This window comes from Rutidosis leptorrhynchoides, chromosome 2 (assembly GCF_046630445.1).
Source record: "Rutidosis leptorrhynchoides isolate AG116_Rl617_1_P2 chromosome 2, CSIRO_AGI_Rlap_v1, whole genome shotgun sequence".
In the NCBI taxonomy this organism is placed as follows: domain Eukaryota; kingdom Viridiplantae; phylum Streptophyta; class Magnoliopsida; order Asterales; family Asteraceae; genus Rutidosis; species Rutidosis leptorrhynchoides.
In genome coordinates, this window is record NC_092334.1 from 100,480,932 (window position 1) to 100,504,216 (window position 23,285).

The 23,285-nt window shown below is 34.1% G+C and overlaps 3 protein-coding genes across 5 annotated transcripts; 2 read left to right on the forward strand and 1 right to left on the reverse strand.

The window, feature by feature from the left end:
- Positions 1-4,182: 4,182 nt before the first annotated feature.
- On the forward strand, positions 4,183-5,064 carry LOC139888133 (uncharacterized mitochondrial protein AtMg00810-like). The gene has a single exon (XM_071871166.1). The coding sequence runs from the start codon at positions 4,183-4,185 to the stop codon at positions 5,062-5,064; it is 882 nt and encodes a 293-aa protein (XP_071727267.1).
- An 888-nt stretch (positions 5,065-5,952) lies between these two features.
- Positions 5,953-12,973, forward strand: LOC139894367 (DEK domain-containing chromatin-associated protein 3-like). Of its 3 annotated transcripts, none has more exons than XM_071877614.1 (12): positions 5,953-6,041; positions 6,483-7,642; positions 7,747-7,780; positions 8,766-8,848; positions 9,211-9,270; positions 9,586-9,699; positions 9,912-9,992; positions 10,071-10,148; positions 10,477-10,921; positions 11,379-11,491; positions 11,688-11,718; positions 12,130-12,973. In XM_071877614.1, the coding sequence occupies exons 2-12, from the start codon at positions 6,485-6,487 to the stop codon at positions 12,270-12,272; spliced, it is 2,340 nt and encodes a 779-aa protein (XP_071733715.1). In that variant the 5' UTR covers positions 5,953-6,041; positions 6,483-6,484; the 3' UTR covers positions 12,273-12,973. The 3 variants fall into 3 exon arrangements, with proteins under 3 accessions (XP_071733715.1, XP_071733713.1, XP_071733712.1); XM_071877612.1 differs by having other exon boundaries at positions 9,589-9,699; positions 10,477-10,924; positions 12,130-12,970; XM_071877611.1 differs by having other exon boundaries at positions 10,477-10,924; positions 12,130-12,969.
- A 3,163-nt stretch (positions 12,974-16,136) lies between these two features.
- On the reverse strand, positions 16,137-18,103 carry LOC139891224 (uncharacterized). The gene has a single exon (XM_071874168.1). The coding sequence runs from the start codon at positions 18,072-18,074 to the stop codon at positions 16,170-16,172; it is 1,905 nt and encodes a 634-aa protein (XP_071730269.1). The 5' UTR covers positions 18,075-18,103; the 3' UTR covers positions 16,137-16,169.
- Positions 18,104-23,285: the final 5,182 nt, after the last annotated feature.

A 23,285-nucleotide genomic window follows, 5' to 3' on the forward strand; every position in this document is an offset into this window, starting at 1 on the left:
TATTATTATTATTATTATTATTATTATTATTAATCTTATTATTAATAGTATTAGTATTATTATTTTTACAATACAAAAATAATAATATACATAAAATATTACGACGGAGTGATATCCAAATGATTTCAAAATGAGTTTTCGAGCAAGCTAGAGCTAAGGAAATTATGGGTTATTACTAAGGAGGTTATGGGTATGATTTGAGGGTTTTGCTCGTGAGTCAAACTAGTGTTTATCATCTCCGTTACGTCTACGTACTTTCTTACAATATTGAATCTCAATATTGATACGTAAGCACTCATATTTTATCTTTCATAAATTAATTGTGTATCCATGTCTAGTGCTCAAGTATATATAGTTATACATGCTTGTATGCTAAATTTCGTCGTTAAACAGTTTATAATGAATCACGAATTAAATACATATATTACTGGTAAAAGGTATATGATATACATGTTTTTGGAAAGCTGGCGAAAAATCAATAACTTTTCATTTAGATATCAAATAATTTCGATAAACGGATTAAAAGATATGATCAACTGAATTATGATTGACGTTAATTGAAATTGCTTTTGAATCTACAATTAAGATTTAAACAACTTGTTTACGAGATTGATAAATTGGATTTTTGAATATTACCAACCGAGTAAATGAATCCTTATATAAGGTACGTCTCGTTTTGTTAAACAACTGTCAAAATTGACTTTTTGAAACGACTTTGGATAACTTTTGTATGTCGATATCGAGCATTAGGATTGTGATACACTATGACCTGACCTAGCTTGATAGACATTTATTGACCAACATATATTCTCTAGGTTGAGATCTACGGTTATTTGGTAATCCGAGTTTCGATCACATTTTGATGAACGACTTTATATGCTGCTAAGGTGAGTTTCATTTGCTCCCCTTTTAAATGCTTTTGCAATATATATTTTTGGGCTGAGAATACATGCACTTTATTTTAAACACAATGGATACAAGTACATACTAAATTCTACACTGAGTTTGAACCGAAAATCCCTTAGCTTTGGTAACTAGTAACTGCCAGTTATAAGAACTGGTGGGCGCGAGTAGTAGTATATGGATCCATAGGGCTTGACATCCCCGTCTGTTCCAGGTATAGAAACCCTAGCCTGAACTATAAAACAGACGTATACTATTTGAGTTTAGTACACATTGTATTGCGTGTATTGTACATGTTGGTTGCATGTATGTTAAAACAGGGGTACTTATTATAACGTTAAAGCTTAGTTACCAGGGTGCTCAATCTTGTAGAATATTTGATAAACGTTTCTGGATGAAACAACTGAAATATTGTGATCCACTTTTATATACAGATTATGCGAAACACTAAAACTATGAACTCACCAACCTTTGTGTTGACACTTGTTAGCATGTTTATTCTCAGGTTCCTAGAAGTCTTCCGCTGTTTGCTTATATGTTAGACAAGCTATGTGCATGGAGTCTTACATGGCATATTTTTCAAGGAAACGTTGCATTCACCAAATCATCACCATGTATCTTATTTTGACTGCATTGTCAATGGAAGTACTATTGTAAACTATTATTTACGGTGATTGTCTATATGTAGAAATCATCAGATGTCGAAAACCTTTGATTTAAATATTCATTTATGATGTGCCTTTTCAAAAGAATGCAATGTTTACAAAACATATCATATAGAGGTCAAATACCTCACAATGAAATCGATGAATGACGTGTTCGTCCATATGGATTTGGAGCGATCGTCACAATAACGTTCTAAAAATCAAATTCATGATTTTTTTTTTTAAAAACTGCGACAGCAGTATATATATATTTTTATTTTTTTTATTTTTTTGTATTTATTGCAAACTATTAATTTGAATGATTTATAATTAGTTGGAGAATCTAAAAACTTGTTTTATAACTGATTCATGGATTGGATTCGTACCTGGGTTGGTTGGTTTTTGATGAAGATGCAGAACAAATTTTTTTTTGAACGAGTTATACATAATTAAAACGCATATTATTTAGAAAAACTCAAATGGAGGAGTGGTGAGAGGTGTTTTGTGAGACTGAGAGGTCACGGGTTCGAGCCCGGCTTGGGACATTTTTTTGAAGGGCTTTTTGAAGGTAGTTTCCCATTACAAAAATTATTATTATTATTATTATTATTATTATTATTATTATTATTATTATTATTATTATTATTATTATTATTATTATTGTTATAATGATTATTATTATAATTGTTAACATTATTATTAATATGATATTGATTATTATTGTTATTATTAGTACTAGTATTATTATTATTAGTAAGATTATAAATACTATTGCTATTATTATTAAGTATTAGAAAGTAATATCATTATTGATAATATTATTATTGTTAAGTATTAATAATATGGTTATCATTAATAATATTATCATTTAAGTATTGTTATCATTATTATTATTATGACTAATATTATTATTATGGAAAAATAGAATTTATTATTTTATTTCATTAATATTAGTATTGGTATTAGTTATAATATTATTATTAATTTTAAAACTTTAGTATTATTGTCATTATAATGAAAAGGTTTATTATTAGTATCATTATGAAAATAATACAAATTATTATTATCTTCGTAAATATTAGTATTAGTATCTTTTTATAAATAATAGAATTGTTAATATTGACATAAGTATTATCATTTATATTATCACGAGTATTATTATTATGTAATTACTAAAATTAGTATCATAACTATCATTAACATTAAAATTAATATTTATACAAGTATTATTATTAATATCATTGTTATTATCAATATTAGAGTTATTACTAACATAAGTATTTTATTAATGTTATTATCATTATTTTTACTAATATTAACTTAGTATAATTAGAACTCCTGTTTTGATAAACAAATGAAACACATAAATATATATGTTTAACACATACAATATAACAAAATATTTTATTATATAAAAGGAATATATGAAATATAAATATATTATTAATATAAAAATAATATCATTAATAGGTTATATATATAAACTTATTCGATTACGATTATGTGTATTAATATATATACACAAATGATATAGGTTCGTGAATCCGAGGCCAACCCTGCATTGTTCACTTGTTCCATGTCGTAATATGTATTTTTACTACAAAATACAATATGGTGAGTTTCATTTGCCTTTTTACCCTTTATATTTTTGGGCTGAGAATACATGCGCAATTTTTATAAATGTTTTACGAAATAGACACAAGTAATCGAAACTACATTATATGGTTGAATGATCGAAGCCGAATATGCCTCTTTTTGCTTAGTAGCCTAAGAATTAGGGAACATCACTAATTTTGAGAATTAGTGCACGCCTAATTGACGTGAATCCTAAAGATAGATCTATTGGGCCTAACGAACCCCATTCAAAGTACCGGATGCTTTAGTACTTCGAATTCGTTTTTATCATGTCCGAAGGATTTCCCGGAATGATAGGGGATATTCTTATATGCAACTTGTTAATGTCGGTTACCAGGTGTTCAATCATATGAATGATTTTTGTCTCTATGCATGGGACGTATATTTATGAGAAATGGAAATGAAATTCTTGTGGTCTATTGAAATGATGAAAATGATCATTTATGATAAACTAATGAACTCACCAACCTTTTGGTTGACACTTTAAAGCATGTTTATTCTCAGGTATTAAAGAAATCTTCCGCTGTGCATGTGCTCATTTTAGAGATATTACTTGGAGTCATTCATGACATATTTCAAAAGACGTTGCATTCGAGTCGTTGAGTTCATCAAGATTATTATTAAGTCAATTATAGTAGGATGTATTATGAAATGGTATGCATGCCGTCAACTTTCAATGTAAAGAAAGTTTGTCTTTTAAAAACGAATGCAATGTTTGTAAAATGTATCATATAGAGGTCAAGTACCTCGCAATGTAACCAAATGTAATGTATTCGTCCAGATGGATTAGGACGGGTCCTTTCAGTTATATGGTTTAAAACATGCGCCTCGTGCTTGATATGAAAGGTTTGGTACATTTGTTTCTACTATATGGTTTCAACATAGTCGCTCCGACAACTATTTGTTTATTTATAAGCGAAATAATGAAACTGCATATCTATTGCTATACGTTGATGATATCATCTTAGTCACCTCATCGACTGCTCTACGTACCTCGATCATGTCGCTTCTTGCTAGGGAATTCGCAATGAAAGATCTGGGTAACGTAAGTTACTTTCTTGGTATAAATGTTAGTCGCAACTCCGAAGGATTATTTTTAAATCAAACCAAATATGCATCCGAAATAATTGAACGTGTGGATTTAGTGAATTGCAATCCGGTTAAGACACCAGTTGATACAAATGGTAAACTAAGCAGCTCTAAAGGCAAACCATATTCGAATCCTACTCTCTATCGAAGCTTAGCGGGAGCACTACAATATCTCACTTTTACACGGCCCAACATCTCTTATGCGGTACAACGGGTTTGCTTACACATGCATGATCCTAGGGAATGTCATATGGATGCTCTTAAACGAATTATACGCTATATACAAGGCACCTTATCTTTCGGCATGCAACTAACTAAGTCGTCCTTTCAGTCTCTTGTTTCTTATACTGATGCAGATTGGGGTGGCTGCCCCGATACACGCCAATCCACATCCGGCTACTGTGTGTTTTTAGGTGATAATCTGATATCCTGGTCCTCAAAACGGCGGTCTAGTGCTGTGGCCGAATACAGAGGTGTTGCAAATGTAGTCTCTGAATCTTGTTGGATCCGTAACTTATTATTAGAACTACACGTGTCTCTTTCGAAAGCTACATTGGTCTTCTGTGATAATGTGAGTGCAATTTTCTTATCCGGAAATCCTATTCAACATCAACGCACCAAACATATTGAGATGGATATACATATTGTTCGGGAAAAAGTTGCACGAGGTCACATACGCATTCTTCATGTTCCCACTCGTTTTCAGATTGTGGACATTTTTACTAAGGGGCTACCTCGTGTCGTGTTTGAAGATTTTAGAAACAGTCTAAGCATTCGTCTACCTCTAGCTTAGCCTGAGGGGCTATATTAGATAGAATATACACGGTATAAATGTACGCGGCTATATTACCTGTATACATATGTCATTAGCTGTATATTATTATTTCCATAGATAGGTGATCTTGCATATCCATTCCAAACTTGTAGGATATGCTCGACATATTTTGTATCTATATACACAGGCTATTGGCCAAGGAATAGAGCATCGAACATTACAGAAACTTACATAGTTGTATATGCCTATCCCAAGTGAAAAAGATCTTTTCCCCTACTATTTATAAGAGTAAATTAGTATTTTTATAGGAGTTTATGAGAAAAGTTTAATTGTAAGTCCAAGTAAATATACGTATTATTGTAGTTTTTCGACGAGTAGAAATTCATCCACGAAGCCATCTTCAATCACAAATACAATCATCTACTACAATTACATTTATTACATAAAACCCTAATTGAAATGTTAGCAATGCATTACACACATACAATACAAAATACAAATACAACTTACAATTATTACAAATTACAAATACAATTAATAACCAAATCATTCATCAACATTATAGTTATAAATACTTTTACATTATACACTTTGAACATTGACTTTAACAAAAACTTGCATTATTATGCAATCATATCATATTCATAATTCATAGAACATTTATTAAACCACACATGATTAAACCATTCACCCCATAAACCTATACCCCTACCCTTGTTAAGAAAAAAAAAAATAAAGTCAATAAAGGGGAGAATATATCCAATTTACCGGTTTGATCCAAGAACCTTAAACTTCTACCGTCAAAATTTCAATCTTATTATTCCCCCTGCGTGACATGGCAATTAATTTATTAATTAATTATTAACTCCTATTAAAATCTGTGTGACAAGTCCGAGAATACACACACTCACACACATCATCAGGTTCCCCCCTTTATATCGGCTCAAAATTGAGCTTAATTTGTCTACAAAATCCTCAATTTAGCCCTAACTTTTGTAAGTTTTTCGTAATTTTACTTATTTTTAGCGATTGATGCTGCAACTTTACATGATTTATGCTTCAATTAAATACGTTTGAATTGCGTTATGGTAGTTAGGGTTTTGTGTTTTACGTGTTAAAAAAGTCAACGAATTTTCAGTCTGAAGTGTAACTTTTTGTGAATTGTTAGTGTGTATGTATATATAGATCTCGCTACTGCTCGCTGAAATATGTCGTGCGTGTAATTAAGCTCAAGTGCATGGTTTAATATTTAAAATTTTCTCTAAGTTTATATAGCTCACATGAATGATTTTCCGCATGTATTTTGTGTGTGATGTGTGCGATGTCAATGAATTAGCTGAAGGTGATGTTTTTATTGAAGTTTGTGCAGTTTTTTTACCTGTTGAGTATTTACTTATGATGTTCTTTTACTTGATTATGTGCAATTGAATGTTTAGCTATGGGGGAGAAAGATACGACAACTGATATTGTGGAAACGGTGACCAACGGGGCTACCGATAAAGCGGCTAAAGACGTGAGCGAGAAAAAAGAAGAAGAAACTGAGGGGGTTGAAAAGATGGAAGAAGATGAAAAGGATGATGAGATTGGGAAAGCTAAAGAAGTCGAGGTTGGGAAAGAAAATGCTGACGTAAGCAATGCTGATGTAAGCGAAGACGCTAAAGAAGATGAGAAGGATGAGGTAAAGGATAGAAAGGAAGAAAAGGAGGGGGTTGAAAAGATGGAAGAAGATGAAAAGAATGATGAGATTGGGAAAGATAAAGAAGTTGAGGTTGAGAAGGAAAATGCTGATGTAAGCGAAGATGCAAAAGAAGAAGAGAAGAAGGAGGAGGTAAAGGATACAAAGGAAGAAAAGGAGGGGGTTGAAAAGATGGAAGAAGTTGAAAAGGATGATGCGATTGGGAAAGTAAAAGAATTTGAGGTTGAGAAGGAAAATGCTGATGTAAGCGAAAACGCAAAAGAAGTGGAGGAGGAGGTAAAAGATACAAAGGAAGAAAAGGAGGGGGTTGAAAAGATGGAAGAAGATGAAAAGAATGATGAGATTGGGAAAGATAAAGAAGTTGAGGTTGAGAAGGAAAATGCTGATGTAAGCGAAGATGCAAAAGAAGAAGAGAAGGAGGAGGTTAAGGATACAAAGGAAGAAGGGCAAGAGAAAGCGGATGAAGAACCTAAGACCGAGGTCATGGAAGTTGATGACAAAGAAACTGAGGATAAAAATGCAGAAAATGCTGATTCAAAAGACGAAGAAGATAATCAGAAAGAGGAGAAACAGGAAGAAGAGAAACAGGAAGAACAGAAACATGAAGAACAGAAACAGGAAGAACAGAAGCAGGAAGAAGAGAAACAGGAAGAGGAGAAACAGGATGAAATCTTAGAGAAAAAGGGGTCAAAAGCCCGGTCGAAAAAGAAGATCAATGGAGAAAAAAGTAGCAGTAAGAAAGAGGCATCTGGAGAGAAGAAAGGGAAGGAGAAAATAGTAAAGGAACCGACAACTCCTGCCGTTTCGACAATTGAGCGGCCTGTAAGAGAGCGGAAATCTGTACAAAGATTGGTTGCCGAAATCGAACTAGACACTGCCAAGGAATTTCATATCCTGAAGGTTAACGTTATTTAAATATATAACCTCATGACCAACGCTTGTCATTTATGTCTTTAATTTCTTCCTATTTTGACTTGTATCTATTGTTATTATATGTCATGCAGGGTAGTGGTACCGCACTGAAAGATATTCCAAATGGTAAGATTTTAAGTTTTTTTTTTTCCTTTGTCCGTTGTCTTCTTACTTTATATGCCCGTTATTTTGATTTTGAAATGACACAATTCGTTACGGATATACTTTCTATATCTTAGTCTTAATGTAGACTATCTGGTAGATGCAAAAATCACTTAATGAAGTTGAACTTTGACGTGAATGTCGGCATCATAGTTCATGTGATTTGAAATAATATAATTCGCACCAGCTATATTTTGTATCTTAGTCTTAAAGTATACTTTTTGGTTACATGAATAGCTTAATGAAGTTAGATATGGACATAATTTAGTCATGTCTTAGGTCTTCAATTACAACTATTATGAAGGGGATGGAAGGGGCTGACTTTTACCCTTTTAGCTTGATACGTATCCCAGTGAACTTTTAGTATGCAACGTTAGTTTTTTTCTGAGATAAAACTAACATTAAGTCGGTATTCAATGTGCTCAAACCTGTCTTACTTATCTCTATCTATATTCAATATCTTTCTATATGTGTAACTGTGGATGCTTTCCAAATTTGTGTCTATCATACTTGAATCGTTTACCCTTTGTAGCGTTGATTGTGTTTCACATGCTTTGTTTATATCGTCTTTGTTAAAGGATATTATGGACACGTGATTAATGGTCAAACAACTTGCTTAAACCTTTTTATTGAGACATCCATTAAAAAAAAAAATTCTTTGTCTGGATTAAGTGAGTAAAACAAGAAAAACGGAAAAACATTTCGAATCAACATGTATCTAGGTGAATTTTAAAAGCCTAAATTAAATAATCTGAGCACATACCCTTGTTCATTTCACAGTTTCCTTGTAAAGCTATCTTGCTGTGATGACCGAATCATGGATTTTAACTTTGGATATCACTCGTTTGTCTAAATCTTGCATGATTATTCACTCAAGATTTCCAGTGTGCCAAGTCCTTCATCAATATGCATTTCTTATTTTGTGTGCTTAATTCCTATTACTTTTCAGTTGCATACAAGTTCTCAAAGAGGAAGTTGAATGATGAAACTCCCAAACTGCTCCATACCATTTTATTTGGAAGGAGAGGAAAGGTAATTGAACTTTAATCCATGAATGTATACAAATCTGTGCAGTCTTTCAAAGTATTTTCGTTTATGCTACCATCTATGGTGGAATATTTTCGTTTATCTAGGTACTAGAAGTATCTGAAGGCAAGTGGTCTTGCAAGTCTCACATTGCCAATTCGTAAAAAACATTTTTAAGGACATTAAGTATTTATGATAAGACATTATAGTATTTGAATGTAAAAACTGAATTTGTGTACTTATATGATCTATGAGCTGCTACTATAAAGATGTTATGTTATTGATATTGATTTTTTTTCAAACAGACATGAGGTCCTTATTTTATGAGTATAATATCCATAACAGAGAGTGCTATATTCAAATTGCAGGCTTCGCAGGTTAAGAGTAACATCTTGCAGTTTTCTGGCTTTGTATGGCCCGACAATGAGGTAAAAAACAGTTCAGTTATAAAAGAATGTGTATTCTATCATCTCACGGTTGTTTTGAAATATAAATGAGTCAAGGAGAATATATCTTAATCTTAAGTCGTGTTAACATAAAACTTAATTAAGGACGAAAAGCATGCATACGCAGATTCTAATACCACATTGATTTGTTAATTTCTGGGGCAAAGAAGGATCTGTCTATATTCAAACTTATGCAGTTCAATATATATTACAGTAACATACAGTGTATCATGTATGATAATATGATACAATGCTATATTAAAATGAGTTTGACTAATAGGTTACGTGTTACCACAGCAGGAGAAGCAAAAATTGAAAGTGAAAGAAAAACTTGACAAGCTTAACAAAGAGAAGCTGATGGAGTTTTGCGATCTGTTTGACTTGACAGTCAGCAAATCTACCGGCAAAAAGGTCTGTTTACCAATTGTATGTGTTTGATATATGTGTTTAAAATACTGTATTGTTTTATCAACCAAAACGGCTAGTAAGAAAAAGCTACATCAATTGTGGCAATTTCTATTTTCTATGTGAATAATTTGATTTCTTCTATTATTTTAACAGCGGTTTCTTTATTAGTGAGTAGGTTACTTTTATTTATGACGTTACATATGTATTGCAAACAGGAAGACATTGTGGTGAAACTCATGGATTTTATGATGACTCCTCATGCCACAACTAGTGAGTTGCTTGCAGAGAAAGACCAGGTGTGCATTTCAATTGGCAGTTTCATCTTTATATATTTCTTGATTTTATAACCTACCACTTATATACATTCTATTCAGTCAAGCAAAAAACGTAAGAGCTCAAGCAAGAAAAGCACATCCACCTCTTCGGCTACACCTTCAAAAAGCTCATCTAAGGTACTTCCCCCTTGCTTATAATAGGCTAGTGAAGTTTCAAAGAGTACCCAATTGAAATTTTTATAAAAAAGTAGTGAGTTTAAATGGGCCGAATGGGTCAAATAAGCAAAAAGTTAGTCTGTTGGGCGTTCATTTGATAATTTGTATCTTAGTATCTCAATTTAAAGGCTTTCATTTGATTTTTCAATAAAAAAGTAGTGAGTTTAAATGGGCCGAATGGGTCAAATAAGCTAAAGGTTAAAGTATGTTGGGCGATCATTTGATAATTTGTATCTTAGTATCTCAATCTAAAGGCTTTCATTTGATTTGTTACTGTTCATTTTTACAGAAGCAGAAAAGTAAAAAAACTTCTGAAGAGGATAACAAGAAGAGTGCACCTGAATCAGACGAGTCAGAAGAAGAGGATGAAGAAGAACATGAAAATTTGAATGGTACTCAAGAAAAGTCTGAGGATGAAAAATCCAATGATACTGCAAGTGAAGAACATGCGTCTGAACCCGAGTCTGAAGAAGAAAACAAAAAGAAGCGCAAAAGAGGTTCAGACAAATCATCTTCAAAAAAAGAATTGGCTGTGAAACCTAAAGCAAAGAAAGTTGCTACTCTTATAAAGACTGATGCACCTCAAAAGAAGGTACCAACTAAATCTTCTACTAGTGGTTCAAAAGTTCAAGAACAAAGTGAATTTGGTCCAAAGACATTTTCAAGAAAGAAGAAAATAGATGCAGTTGAAGAGAAGCAAGCAACTCCAAAGAAAGCTGCTACAAAAGAAAAAAGTAGTAAGATCTCTTTCTTTATTTTTTCCTAGCCAAATAATTGGAGGTGGCTAATTGGGTGGGCCGGGTGGATCATATATATTGTATGGCTTGTGCGGGATTGAGCCAGGCTCTTCAAATTCTTATATGTCCTCTGTTTGAATCTTATATCTTCTTTGTGTTAAATACAATTCAGATTATGTGTTGTTAATACAATAATCTATATTTTTGAATAAAAAATATTGGTAAGACTTTTATGCATTTTGAATACACGTTAGGTGACTTTTCACCTGTTCCCATTATAACTTAAAAAAATAATAATCAATTTTACACATTTGACCTACTTATGATAAGAGCATACCCAAATAGGCATATTTATGACAAAATGGGTTGAGATAACACTTCTAAATTACAAGTTAAATTTTTACTGTTTCCCTATATGAGGTTGTTTTGCTTAATCCTGCATTTCTAACAAAAGGGAAAAAGGCTGTGAAAGAGAAAGAAAAGCCTGAATCGGAAAAGGAAAAGCTAACTGATGATGACCTTAGGACTGCAATTTGTGAGATCCTTAAAGAAGTAGACTTCAATACGGTGAGAATTTGTTACCACTGATATCTTATTATTGCAACATAAATATTTTTCATGTCATCTAATGATTGTTCATTCTCTAAATTTGTGGGTGCAATCAATAACGATCATTCACCTTGGAATATTATAGTTTGTAAATACAATCTGACATCTATATTTAATTTATTTTGACACTTCACATTACCTTCTCTATTTGCAGGCAACTTTTACCGATATTTTCAAGCTACTTGGTAAGTGTCCTTTATTCCTCCTTGGTTATTATTAGCAGGTGGCAGTCTTGACATGTTTACAGTTCATTTATGAGTGGGTTTATTCAGGCAAATTTTTTATTTATTTTTTTACATGTAAAATAAGATAAAATATCTTAAATAAGATGGTCAAATAGGTCAACAGCGGCTCGTAATTTTATGCAAATAAAATCTAAATTATCATATGAAGAAGTTTTCTTTACTATCGCTAAGCTGAATTTAAAAAAAAAAAAAAAATAGCTTTTGGGTAGAATGGGTTTCAGGTCAACCCTACCCAGCATATACTAAAATTATCCGGTTTGAGTTGCCACCAGAGTCGCCCATTTTGTCACGTATAGTCATAGGTATACTTGGTTTGACAGCATTCTTTTTCTGTAATATATATTGTTGCAGCCAAGCGATTCGATACAGATCTGACACTAAGAAAGGCATCCATAAAGTTCATGATCCAGGAAGAGCTTACTAAACTTGCTGATGAAGAGGAAGAAGAGGAACCCGAGAAGACTGGTAAACAAGCATCTGGAGTGAAAGCTTGAGCCATCATGCAAAACATCACTTTTCATTCCATCAACTTTCGTTTTGTTGTTGCTTCGGGTGTAAGCATGTAACTTAATATTAGTTATTGCCTCTAGGGTTTCCAGTGTAGATGTAGAGTTGTAGATGTGCAGTGTTAATAACTGCTTGTCATGCTTACATATACATGACATGCGAGGGTATAAATTATAGGGAAAATTGTCTGCTTTGAACTATCTGACCCATTCATGGTTTATATATTTAGACTCAGATGCTTGTGTTGTCCATCTCATCAAGTCGAAGGATTAATTTTCATGCAGTGCTCTGGGGATGATCACTGTCAGAAAGGAAGAGTTCTTACTTGGATGTGATACATACATAAATCCCTGTTTTTACTTTTAAATTTGTTTTACAAGCTTGAATGTTAGGGTAATGGTTGCTATATGATATATCTGTATCACCTGCATCATTTTAACTTGCTAAGTTGCTCTGGCAGTAAGCCAGGGCTAGAAACTGTGTTATGACAACTACTTGAACAGAGGGCGAGATCCAACCTCCAGATTGGGAAAGTACTCACCTTACCGAAGACACTTTTTACAATTTCTTGTTTACTGGAAGAACAAGGTACAAAATATTAACTCAGATAAACGTGTTTGATAACTAGGCCTTGAAATCGGGTTAGCATTCATACTTTAAGGTTTTGATGTAAAATTATATCGGTTACATTTTATTAAGATTTTTAGATGCCAAACCTAATAACCTATATATAAACCATTGCCCGTTTGAATCGTTTAGCTCGTTCAAACTGAAATTAAACTTGAGGCAGATTGAATACAATATATATATATATATATATATATATATATATATATATATATATATATATTTTAGCTCGGCTCATAAGACAAAATTGAACAATGAACTCGACTCACACTCATTATCAAACTTAAGTTCGATACAAATGAGCTTAAACTTGAGTGACTCTGTTAATTAGTCGATTCGTTCACAACCAGGGTAATGAATGCAAGTGTTCAATATGTAATGATATGTGCTTTTCTTTAGAAGTAATGATATGTGTTGTGGTGCGTAAGTAACGTCTTTCTTTAGATAGTTTAGTGTTTATTTTGTTGTGTTTTTAGGTTTTGCTTTCTAATGGTGAGGCGTGCTCGGACTTCTCTTGTATTGTTTGATTGGTTATTTCATCGATTGATAAAGTCTCATGGTTATAAAGTTTTATGTTTTTTTTGCAAAAAAAAATAAATAAGTTGCTTATTCAATTATAAGCCTGAGCCATCTCGATTATTTAAAGTGAATCCAAGTTGCAGACGATACGGACGATTATAATTATACATCACACTGAATCTCCAAGTGTATAGAGGGTTCCAACTCACTCAGCGCAATTTGGACTTTCCCACTAAAGTAGAAAGGGATGTTAGGAGTTCGAATCCATTCAGTACCAGAAAACCTTTTATGGCTACAGAGGTTCACCATGCACGACTCCGACCAATTTGCAAAACAGGTTGTCGCCTCGAGATTAGTCTGTTTGTAAAATGAGTCTGAAACTCAGGTCCGAAACAGAAAAAAAAAAAAAAAAGTGTACTAACAAATGATTTAACATTATACAAATAACATATCCAGTTATCCACTCTAACTTTACAACATTTATTTACAAAATTAGGAATGACATAAAAACTCGTACCTGATGGAGAAACTTGAAATCCGATACGGGTCTAGGGCCGGGTATAGGGGTGAGTTCTAACTTTTTTCGTGGGTCTGGGTACGGGGATGGTTTAGGACACAAACCCGATAAGCAGGCTCATATACTCGAAAAAAGACCCGAGTCCATATACCTGGCACGTAACCCGATAACTTGGCCCGTAAACCTGATTACTAGGCCTGCATACTAAATGACTCGGCCCGTATACCCGAAAAAGGCTCGAACATTCATGGAAAAACCCGTTTACCCGATAGTAACTAAATAGGGACCTGGACCCGTGAGAAAACCCGTTTATCCACTAGTTAGTAACTAAATGAGGCCCCGCGGATCCGGGTTTAGGACGAATTTTTTTAATCCGGTTTAGCTCTGAGATTACCTAAACCCGGCCTAAACTCGACTCGATGTTATCCCTACACAAAATGATGTAGAGAAATAAATACTCCGTATGATACACAAAATTATGAGAGAGAAATTGAAAATGAATTTGATTGGTTAATAAAGTATACGATCTTTTATAACATCAGACTGAAGTAATTCAGTTAATAACATCAATCCCTTAAAGTTATAATTTCTCATTTATTTTTTTCCCAAATCTCTTTTTAGTAATAGTATATAATTGGAGTTAATAACCAAATAATAATAATCGAGGAGAGTGAACCGATTAATGATACTCTTATTAATCCTAGTGAACGATTAATGATACTCTTTTTAGTAATAGTATATAGTTAGTAACTAATGTCAAAAAGTATAACTTTGAAGATCAAACCATTATTAAGTCTAGATATATTTTTTGAATATAAAAGTTCAAATACATTGTCACATTTTATCATTCACAAAAGTGTTTAAGTTGACGATCAACTCTGTTTCGTATCTTCAAGTTCATCTGGTTTTCAATTCAATCTTAAAAGTTGTACTAACATTTTTAGACAACATATATCGAAACACACTACTTTGCGTTTACACACACCCATGTGGATGCTTCATGTCTAAAATCATTTCGAGCTAGAACCATCAATAGAATGATGTAAACTCTTTAAATGGGACCTCGATGGTGTAAGACAACAGTCTATCCAAAGTCCTCATCAAGGGGCAAATGCACGTTATGTGAGATGACATGGGAATGACAATGTGAAGACATTGGGTATCCGGTTTTGTTTTATAGGTTAACATGTCACAGTACATAAATCATTTAGTAGCAAGTAGCAAGTCGCATTATATACGGAGTAAATCATATATACCAAGAAACACAAACAGTGAACTTCCAACAGAGATATCTATCTTTTTTTTTGTGTGTGGCTAAAATAATGATTATGGAGTACTATTTAAAATGAAAGTTCCTAGACCGATACACGAAAATAAACAACAACAGGGCTCAGAAAAAATAAAACCAACTAGACGAACCTAAATCCACGCCAACTTTAACCGAGCCCAAACGATTCCAAAAACCAAACGACTAGACGAAACAAACTACAATACCACAGACCACCTCACAAACAATACTAACAACATAAACAATAAACAAGATAATCGAATCGAGAAGGACGCTTGATTCAAGTGGTTAGTACATCCTAATAGCTATTCTCTACCTAAGAGCCACAGGCGGCAACATATATATATATATATATATATATATATATATATATATATATATATATATATATATATATATATATACACACACACATACATACATATAACACAAAGTATACAACAAAGTACATAAAAACTAAACAAAAAAGAGGTTAATCCTCCAAAAATGGTGCAAAAAACCTGATACACCTCACATTCAAGCACCTGCACACTAGTAGTAAAGTCTAAGTTACTATTCATCTTGCTTTTCAAAAAAAAAAAAAAGTCTAAGTTACTGGGCACAGAAACATCAGCCAGAACATATAATGTTTCCAAACAAACTCTATTGACTAGGATGCAAATCAAGGTCTAATCATCATCATGCAAAGCAATTTGACAGATAAATGTAAAATAAAGACGAAAGCGTACCCCAGCAACAACTTTATAGGATTAGCAGCTAAATTGTCAGGTTGATATCTAACCTTTTAAGAGATGAACAATTTCATCAACTTGATAAATATAACCATCAGTAACTAACATCACATAATCACCTGAGTACAACAAAACCATAACTAAAAAGCTAGACTATCCTGATTTCTAGACACGATTCTTTAAAACTCAAGCGGCACTATCGTCATTCTGTAGTAACACGCCGCCTCTTTTCATAGTCAGCATCCCTAGACTTTGACCTACGCTCCTCCTCATAAGAGCTTCTTGACTTTCCATGACTTCGAGATGATCTTCCCCGGTCCCACTCATCATCATATTCTGGTTCAACCTCCCTGTGCCTGTGATGATCACCATACCTATCCCGCTCATCCCTATGGCGGTCCCTACCACGCTCCCTTTCACGATCACGAGAACGTTCGCGATCATGGTCCCGAGAACGTTCACGATCGCGGTCCCTTTCTCGATCTCTTCCGTTATCCCTCTCGTCACGGTCCCTTTTTTCTGACAACTCGTTTTCATGAACCACATCCTTTTCTCTTCTATCTGATGTACCAGACCAATCCCGTTCTTTTTCTTTGACTGCATTTGACCAATTTCCCCGATCGTGACTACCTTCCTCGTATTGCTGATCGGACCCAGCTTCATCACCGTTACTAGATTCGCCTACTCGACCACCAGGTTCATCACCAGCCCATCCAACCATATTAAGGTCAGCCCACATACCCATATTAGGCCCATCAACACCACCCGTTGGCATCATACCCATCCCGTTCAAAGCCATACCCCGCCCAAAAAACGTTGGGTTAACATGCGGTGCCAACCCAGGCAACCCTACATTACCAACAGGCGGAAACGAAGGCATCATACCCGGAAACGGAGGCGTGGGACCGCCCGGAAACCCTCCATAATTTCCCATTCGGCCCATTGGGCCTCCAAAAGAAGGATCAAATCCCTGACCCATCATAGGATGCATCATCGGTGGCGGTCCAAACCCATTTCCACCGTTACCCATCATACCACGCCCGCCCATTCCGCCACGTCCACCAAACCCTCGCCCAACCATCCACTGCCCATTTCCTCTACCCCAATTCCCCCTTCCAAATCCTCTATGATTATTATCTCCACCACCACTTTGAAAATTCCCACCAACAGACATATTATACCCGCCCGTTTTAACTGGCACGTCTCCCGGGCCCCTCTTAACTTGACTTGCAGCAGAAGACTGTGACATTTGCTGGCTCCTATTCACCTGCGCTTCTCCCATTCGTTTAACACTATAAGGTGACCCAAACGCAACAACACAAGGCCTACCATTAAACACATGCCCATTCATTCCTTCCTTACAAGCCGTAGCAGCAGACGGGTCAAAAAACTCAACCTGACAATACCCTTTCGATTTCCCACTAGCTTTCTCATCATAAAACTTCACCTCCTTCACATGTCCATACTTACAAAGCTCCGATTCCAGGTCAGCATCAGTCGTCCACCAATGCAAATCTCCCACAAATAGCATCGTCCCACCACCAACATTACCACCATTGTTACCAAACACATTACCTCCAAAACCATTAACGTTGCCAGCACCTTGCCTAACAAAACTATCACCACCCACAGTCTCAACACGACGAATCTCCTGTCTTTCAGTCACTACGTTCGGCACACCGTTATCTTCCATGGTCCGTTTTTCTACTTCGCCTAATTTATACGTACCCTGCGTGCCCTGCGCTAACTCAACTTTAAGTCCACCAGGCCCTCTGCCTACCACTTCACTTCCTCCAAACACATTACCATCATTATCCTCAAACTTCACCTCAACACCACCATCACCAACAGGCTGTGGACGCTTCACCGGCTCCGAGACCGGTTCGACTTTCATCACAACTTGTTCCTCATTTCTAAACCCTAAATCATCATTCTTTTTTAAGGACTGAAGAGAACCCTCACCAACATTAACATCATTATACAGATCTTCATAATCGTCATCATCTTCACCTAAAAATGCCTCATCGACAACGGCGGAGATAGCTTCATTCCGGTGGAATTGCTCGCTCGCGTCTCCACCGCCGCTGTTGTCGTTGTTTTGATACATTATTCTCAAATTCCTAATTTCTAGGGTTTCTTTTCTGTACTTCTAAAAAATCACGTATGTTAAAACGATATTATCATTAAACTGAGATTGAGATGGAAAGATAATAAGATGATTATAGATGTTAGATTATACAGATAAGAAATGTAAGAAGTTACCAAACATTTGAAGAAGCTCACCAGATGATATGAGAGAGATGATTCGAATTGTAAGTTTTGCGGTAAAACCCTAAAGATTTTATTTTTGTTTCTAATTTATTTCTAAAATTCTAAATTCTATATGACAAAAATTAAGCCGTTAGTCCTTGGGGTTTCTATACATTTTCCATGATAACTTCAACTTTTTTTTTTTTTTTTTGCATATTTGGTACTTAAATTTGTTTAAGTTACCTGGTTGGTACTCTAACCTAAGGTCCGTCAACAGTTGATGGTTATCTCCTTAAATGTGCCATGATACGATGGTAATTTCGTCCATTTATTGATTTTATTCCATATAAGAGCATTTCCTACTCGGGTTAAATAATCTATTCCAATTCTAAATGAATATGCATGGATTTGAATTTCAAGGTCAATATCCTTCAAATTAAAATAAGCACCAACAACTACTGTTGCTAGAGTTAAGTGATCAGAGGTCACAGGAACAACCTTTATTTGTTTAAATAACGTTATGGCTTCTTCTTCACTACCACAATATACATCACCACCTATCAATGATGTCGAGGAAACAATGTTGTGATGTCTTAGATTGTTAAATTCTTTGTGTGCTTTTTCATACAACCCATATATAACATACATGTTAATTAAACTGGTGCCAATATACAACCCAAGGAAGTTCATATAGTGATGACAAAATTATAACCATCACTTTATAAATTGGGACAGGGTCGTCTCAATGATTTTGTGGGCCCAATTCGACACATAAAAATGGAGCCGCTATGTATAAATGTAGGTACGTGTCACGTATGGTTGAATGTCCGAATTCATATGTGGTTGAATGTCCGAATTCATATATGGTTGAATTAGGCCAATTAAAATGACTTGGTTCAATATCATTTGTGTTATAAATTTGGGATGATTAATGAGCTAAACAATAATAAATTATCTTGTCTAAACTCGTAATCTGTAAACTAGCTAATTACGATTTAAATTTTTTATTTCAAGTCGATCCTTTATATAAAAATGAGCATTATTATTTTCAAAATTTGGGGCCCCTATAAAATTTGGGGCTTGTTCGGTTGCAAACTCTGCACATGTACCGAAGACGCCTCTGAATTAGGAACATGCATACCTAAAAGAACTATACCAAAAGAACTACGTTTTTCTTTCACTAAATTAATTCATCAAAACACAAGGCTATATATAGCCTTGAAGTTACACGTATGTGCATTACAACTAAGTAGCACCCAAACAGTACAACGTAGAGTTGTATACTGCATTTAAGAAAGATGAAACGCTCTCGAAAAGAAATTTATTGATTATCTCTCAATTGGTTGGACCGTAGGTGTGAGAATTTACTTCGCATGCGAAAACGCTCTATTTTAAACAAATGTAAGTAGAGACTAAAAAAGTGTCACAAGAAGTTAATTTGATACAGTTTGTGTGCCCGATGCTTCGCGACATTTATGCATATGTTGTATTTTAAGATTAGTCACGTATCACAACATTTATACTTCATACCACAAATCCAGAACCAATACAACACACGACAATCATAAACAAATGTAAAACACACGACAATCATAAACAAATGTAACGGACAACAAACTTGTATATTTCTTGCCTTCTTTTGCAATTTAGTAAACCAAACTTAGCATGTAGTCATTGCATACACATGAAGAAAGATAAAAAGTGTATAGACATAAAAGCCCACACATATCTACAAATGTATGCACTCTCAGAACTCATTTGTATGCACCTACAGAACTCAATGAAATTTAACACCGGATTTTGGCAATGGTGCACATGAATACCGAATAAAAAATAAACATCGAGTGCAACAACATAAGCATCCGACAATATTAACAAATGTATTGTATAAGTATCTCGATAAGTTGTTAACATGTAATAACAGTCTACGAATACATAATGACCAAATAAACAAATAATTTTATTTTAGTTGTAACAGTGGAACACACATATACAAAGTTTGTAATGAAAATTGATTGCAGCAGTGGAACAAAACCGGTTTATATCAAATATGGTTCTTAACTCGTCTGTTTCATTATTCTTTCTAGTTCAGTTCTAGTTCATATGGGTCTTTTCATATCCTAGTGAACACCGCTTGAAAAGTAGAATGAGCAACTCACATTCTCAAATGTATCCTGCTTTGAATTGACAAATGCTTCAAGTTTTGCAACATTTTTGTACAAAATATAGATCGAATACAAATAATCAACCAAAAACTGTAACCAATCTTCAAATAGAATCAAACTATTACAGACATTGTTCAATACAACTTTGAACAAAACAAAACACTTTACTAACAAAAACTGAAGTTCTTTAATCTAATCCAGACTTATTGTAGTTAAATCTGGATTCAATGAACAAGAAAGTAAACCCTAATTTCGTAGAGAGAGAGAGAGAGAGAGAGAGTGTATTTAAAAAAGATTGTTGATCGATAGAAAATATGAATGAGTTGAATGAGAAACTCAAACCATTCACCAGCCTTTTATATCTCACACTAAATAAATTAAATGGGCTTAGGCTAATAAATTAAATGGGCTACAGTCCAAGTCCAGAACTCAAATGCTTGCAAGACAATCTTGATCCAACTTCACATTCAATAGCATATCATTACAACATGACTGCAACACCTTCAATAAATCTAACATAATTGATCAACTAAACCTGCACAAACCAGACTAAGTTACAAAGCAGATTGACAAATTTAAACAACCCTTTTAACGCTCCCCCACAATCTGATTTGTAAATACATCTTTTAACTTAAGATTTTCACAAAACAGACTATGTTGAGATGTGGTTAAACCCTTTATGAATATGTCGGCTGTATTTAAGTGTGACTCGATTTTTTCAACTTTAATCAAACAACTTGAAACCTTTTCTCTTACATAATGCCAATCTATATCAAAATGTTTTGTTCTTTCATGTAAAACGGGATTGGCAGATATTTGTATTGCAGGTGAGTTGTCACAGAAAAGTTGTATATGAACTAAGTTTTTGTAACAACCCAGCTTTTTCCGTCACCTCTGTTAACTGTCCGTTAGTTGATTTAACGGTGATTATTTGACTTTTTGTGTTTAAGTGTATTAAATGCATACGTGATCCTTGGAGGGCTATTTAAATTAATATGGGTTAATATTAATCGATTAAAATATTTCGGATAAATGAAATACGATAAAAATGTTACGATTTGAATAACGACAAAAACTACTTTTCGAGCAACGAAACGCTCGGGTTTATTTTAATAATTATTTTATTAATTATTAACTTTTTGAAAATATTTAATTTATTGGGTCTTTAATAAATTAAATGTTTGGTTGCGTTTTAACGATCGGTTTAGCGTTTCGGGACTTCGGATGTTTTAAACTGCACTTGAAACGAACCACGATTACACGCTTTTGCAAAACGAGAGCTCGTGCACCCCTAATGGGGCCCATTCGGCCAAAACCCTAACCCCACCCCCTTTCTATTTTAAATTTTGCAACTTGAGGGACTTAATTGTTAAATTAATGAATTAGGGTTAATATAAATACAAGTATTAAACCTAATCTAGTATAACCCTCACACAAGAAAAGCTGCATCGACTCCCTCTCCCTCCCTCTTGATCGTCGACCATCATCACCATCATCAAACCTCCGATTTTGATTTTTTGATCAAGTCTCGTACACGAATATTGCAATTTACATCGTTCTCTTCGCATAGGTGTAATCAATTTAGCGATCAAAGGTATAATTTTACAAACCCTATATCTAAAATTTATGATTTGATTAAGTTTTATAGAGTATGTTGGTCAATTGCTCGATTCATCGCGTTTGTGTGTGTTATTAATCATTGATTTGATCGTATTGATTGTTTTACATGAAAACCGAATTGTTTATTGATGATACTAATATATTGGACTTATTTTCTGTAAATTATTATTATATAGATGGAAAGAGATCAAAAAATTAATAACATTAGGCTCAACAATCAAGTGATTTCGTTATCGTATGCTCTAGTTATGTTAAATCGAAGTTTTGTTGTGATCTTGCCATGAATCCGAATTTTCTAAGTTAATTGCTTCGTGAAATATGTTATGACATGATGACTATTGTATAGATGACTTAAAAACACTCAAGTTAGACTAGGATATCATGCGGTTTGGATTTATATAGCTTACGTTATGCTTGTTTGAACGTTCTTGAAAAACTGATTTGATCACTAACTTGAAATTGGATTTTTAATTCATTTACCTTGACCTTATGATTTAGGTTTTTGCATATCTGGAAAATATACTTTTAGCAGATAACTTTTCATCTATGCCTTGCATCATTTGGATTTGCGAAGCTTGCGTAATGTGCGTGCGAACGTGGTAACTTGCGTGTTGTCCAAATCTGTAACGTTTGCATCTTTTGCCCTATAAGTTGACTTGTGCGTGCTTTGAGATCTTTCTCTTATGGATAATGAATCTTTATATGTTATGTGATAAATGTCTAGTTTATTGAAACCTCTGAAACTTGACACATTGTGCGCATTAGAGCCATAGTTTTAGTAATTTCTGAAATGAGCTGAAACAGAACATTCAACTTGATTGAATGAACTGTACCAATTGGCTAAACCAAAGTTGCTAAATTTTGGATATGTGGTAATTTGATTTGTCCTTGAACCATGGCCACTGACTTTGTATCAATTGCATGTCCCTAACTCCAGTTATAGCCAAAACAAGATTGGTGCGCAGTCAGAAACTGATTTAGTGAACCCTGAATGCGTCCATTCTGAAACTCGACTTATATGTATCGTATGAGACCCTGCTATTGCATTTTGGAAACTTTTATATGTCCAGTTAAGATCTGGAACTTGTCATACTACCATGTATTATGTGCTAAGATATATTGTACACTGTTTGCAACTTGTTCATGAACGTTATGCTAGACGATAAACTGTGATAGCGTATTTGACAAACTTTGATCTGTAACGTGTTAGTTGACCTACGTTTGACATGTTGACCAACATTTGACATGAATCTATTTATGTTGACTTTAGTTGACTACCTTGA

Coding starts and splice junctions, on each gene's coding strand:
- LOC139888133 (XM_071871166.1), top strand. CDS start 4,183: ATGTCGCTTCTTGCTAGGGAATTCGCAATGAAAGATCTGGGTAACGTA.
- LOC139894367 (XM_071877611.1), top strand. CDS start 6,485: ATGGGGGAGAAAGATACGACAACTGATATTGTGGAAACGGTGACCAAC. Junction 9,271..9,585: donor TTGTATGGCCCGACAATGAG/GTAAAAAACAGT, acceptor GTGTTACCACAG/CAGGAGAAGCAAAAATTGAA. Junction 10,149..10,476: donor CTTCAAAAAGCTCATCTAAG/GTACTTCCCCCT, acceptor TCATTTTTACAG/AAGCAGAAAAGTAAAAAAAC.
- LOC139891224 (XM_071874168.1), bottom strand. CDS start 18,074: ATGTATCAAAACAACGACAACAGCGGCGGTGGAGACGCGAGCGAGCAA.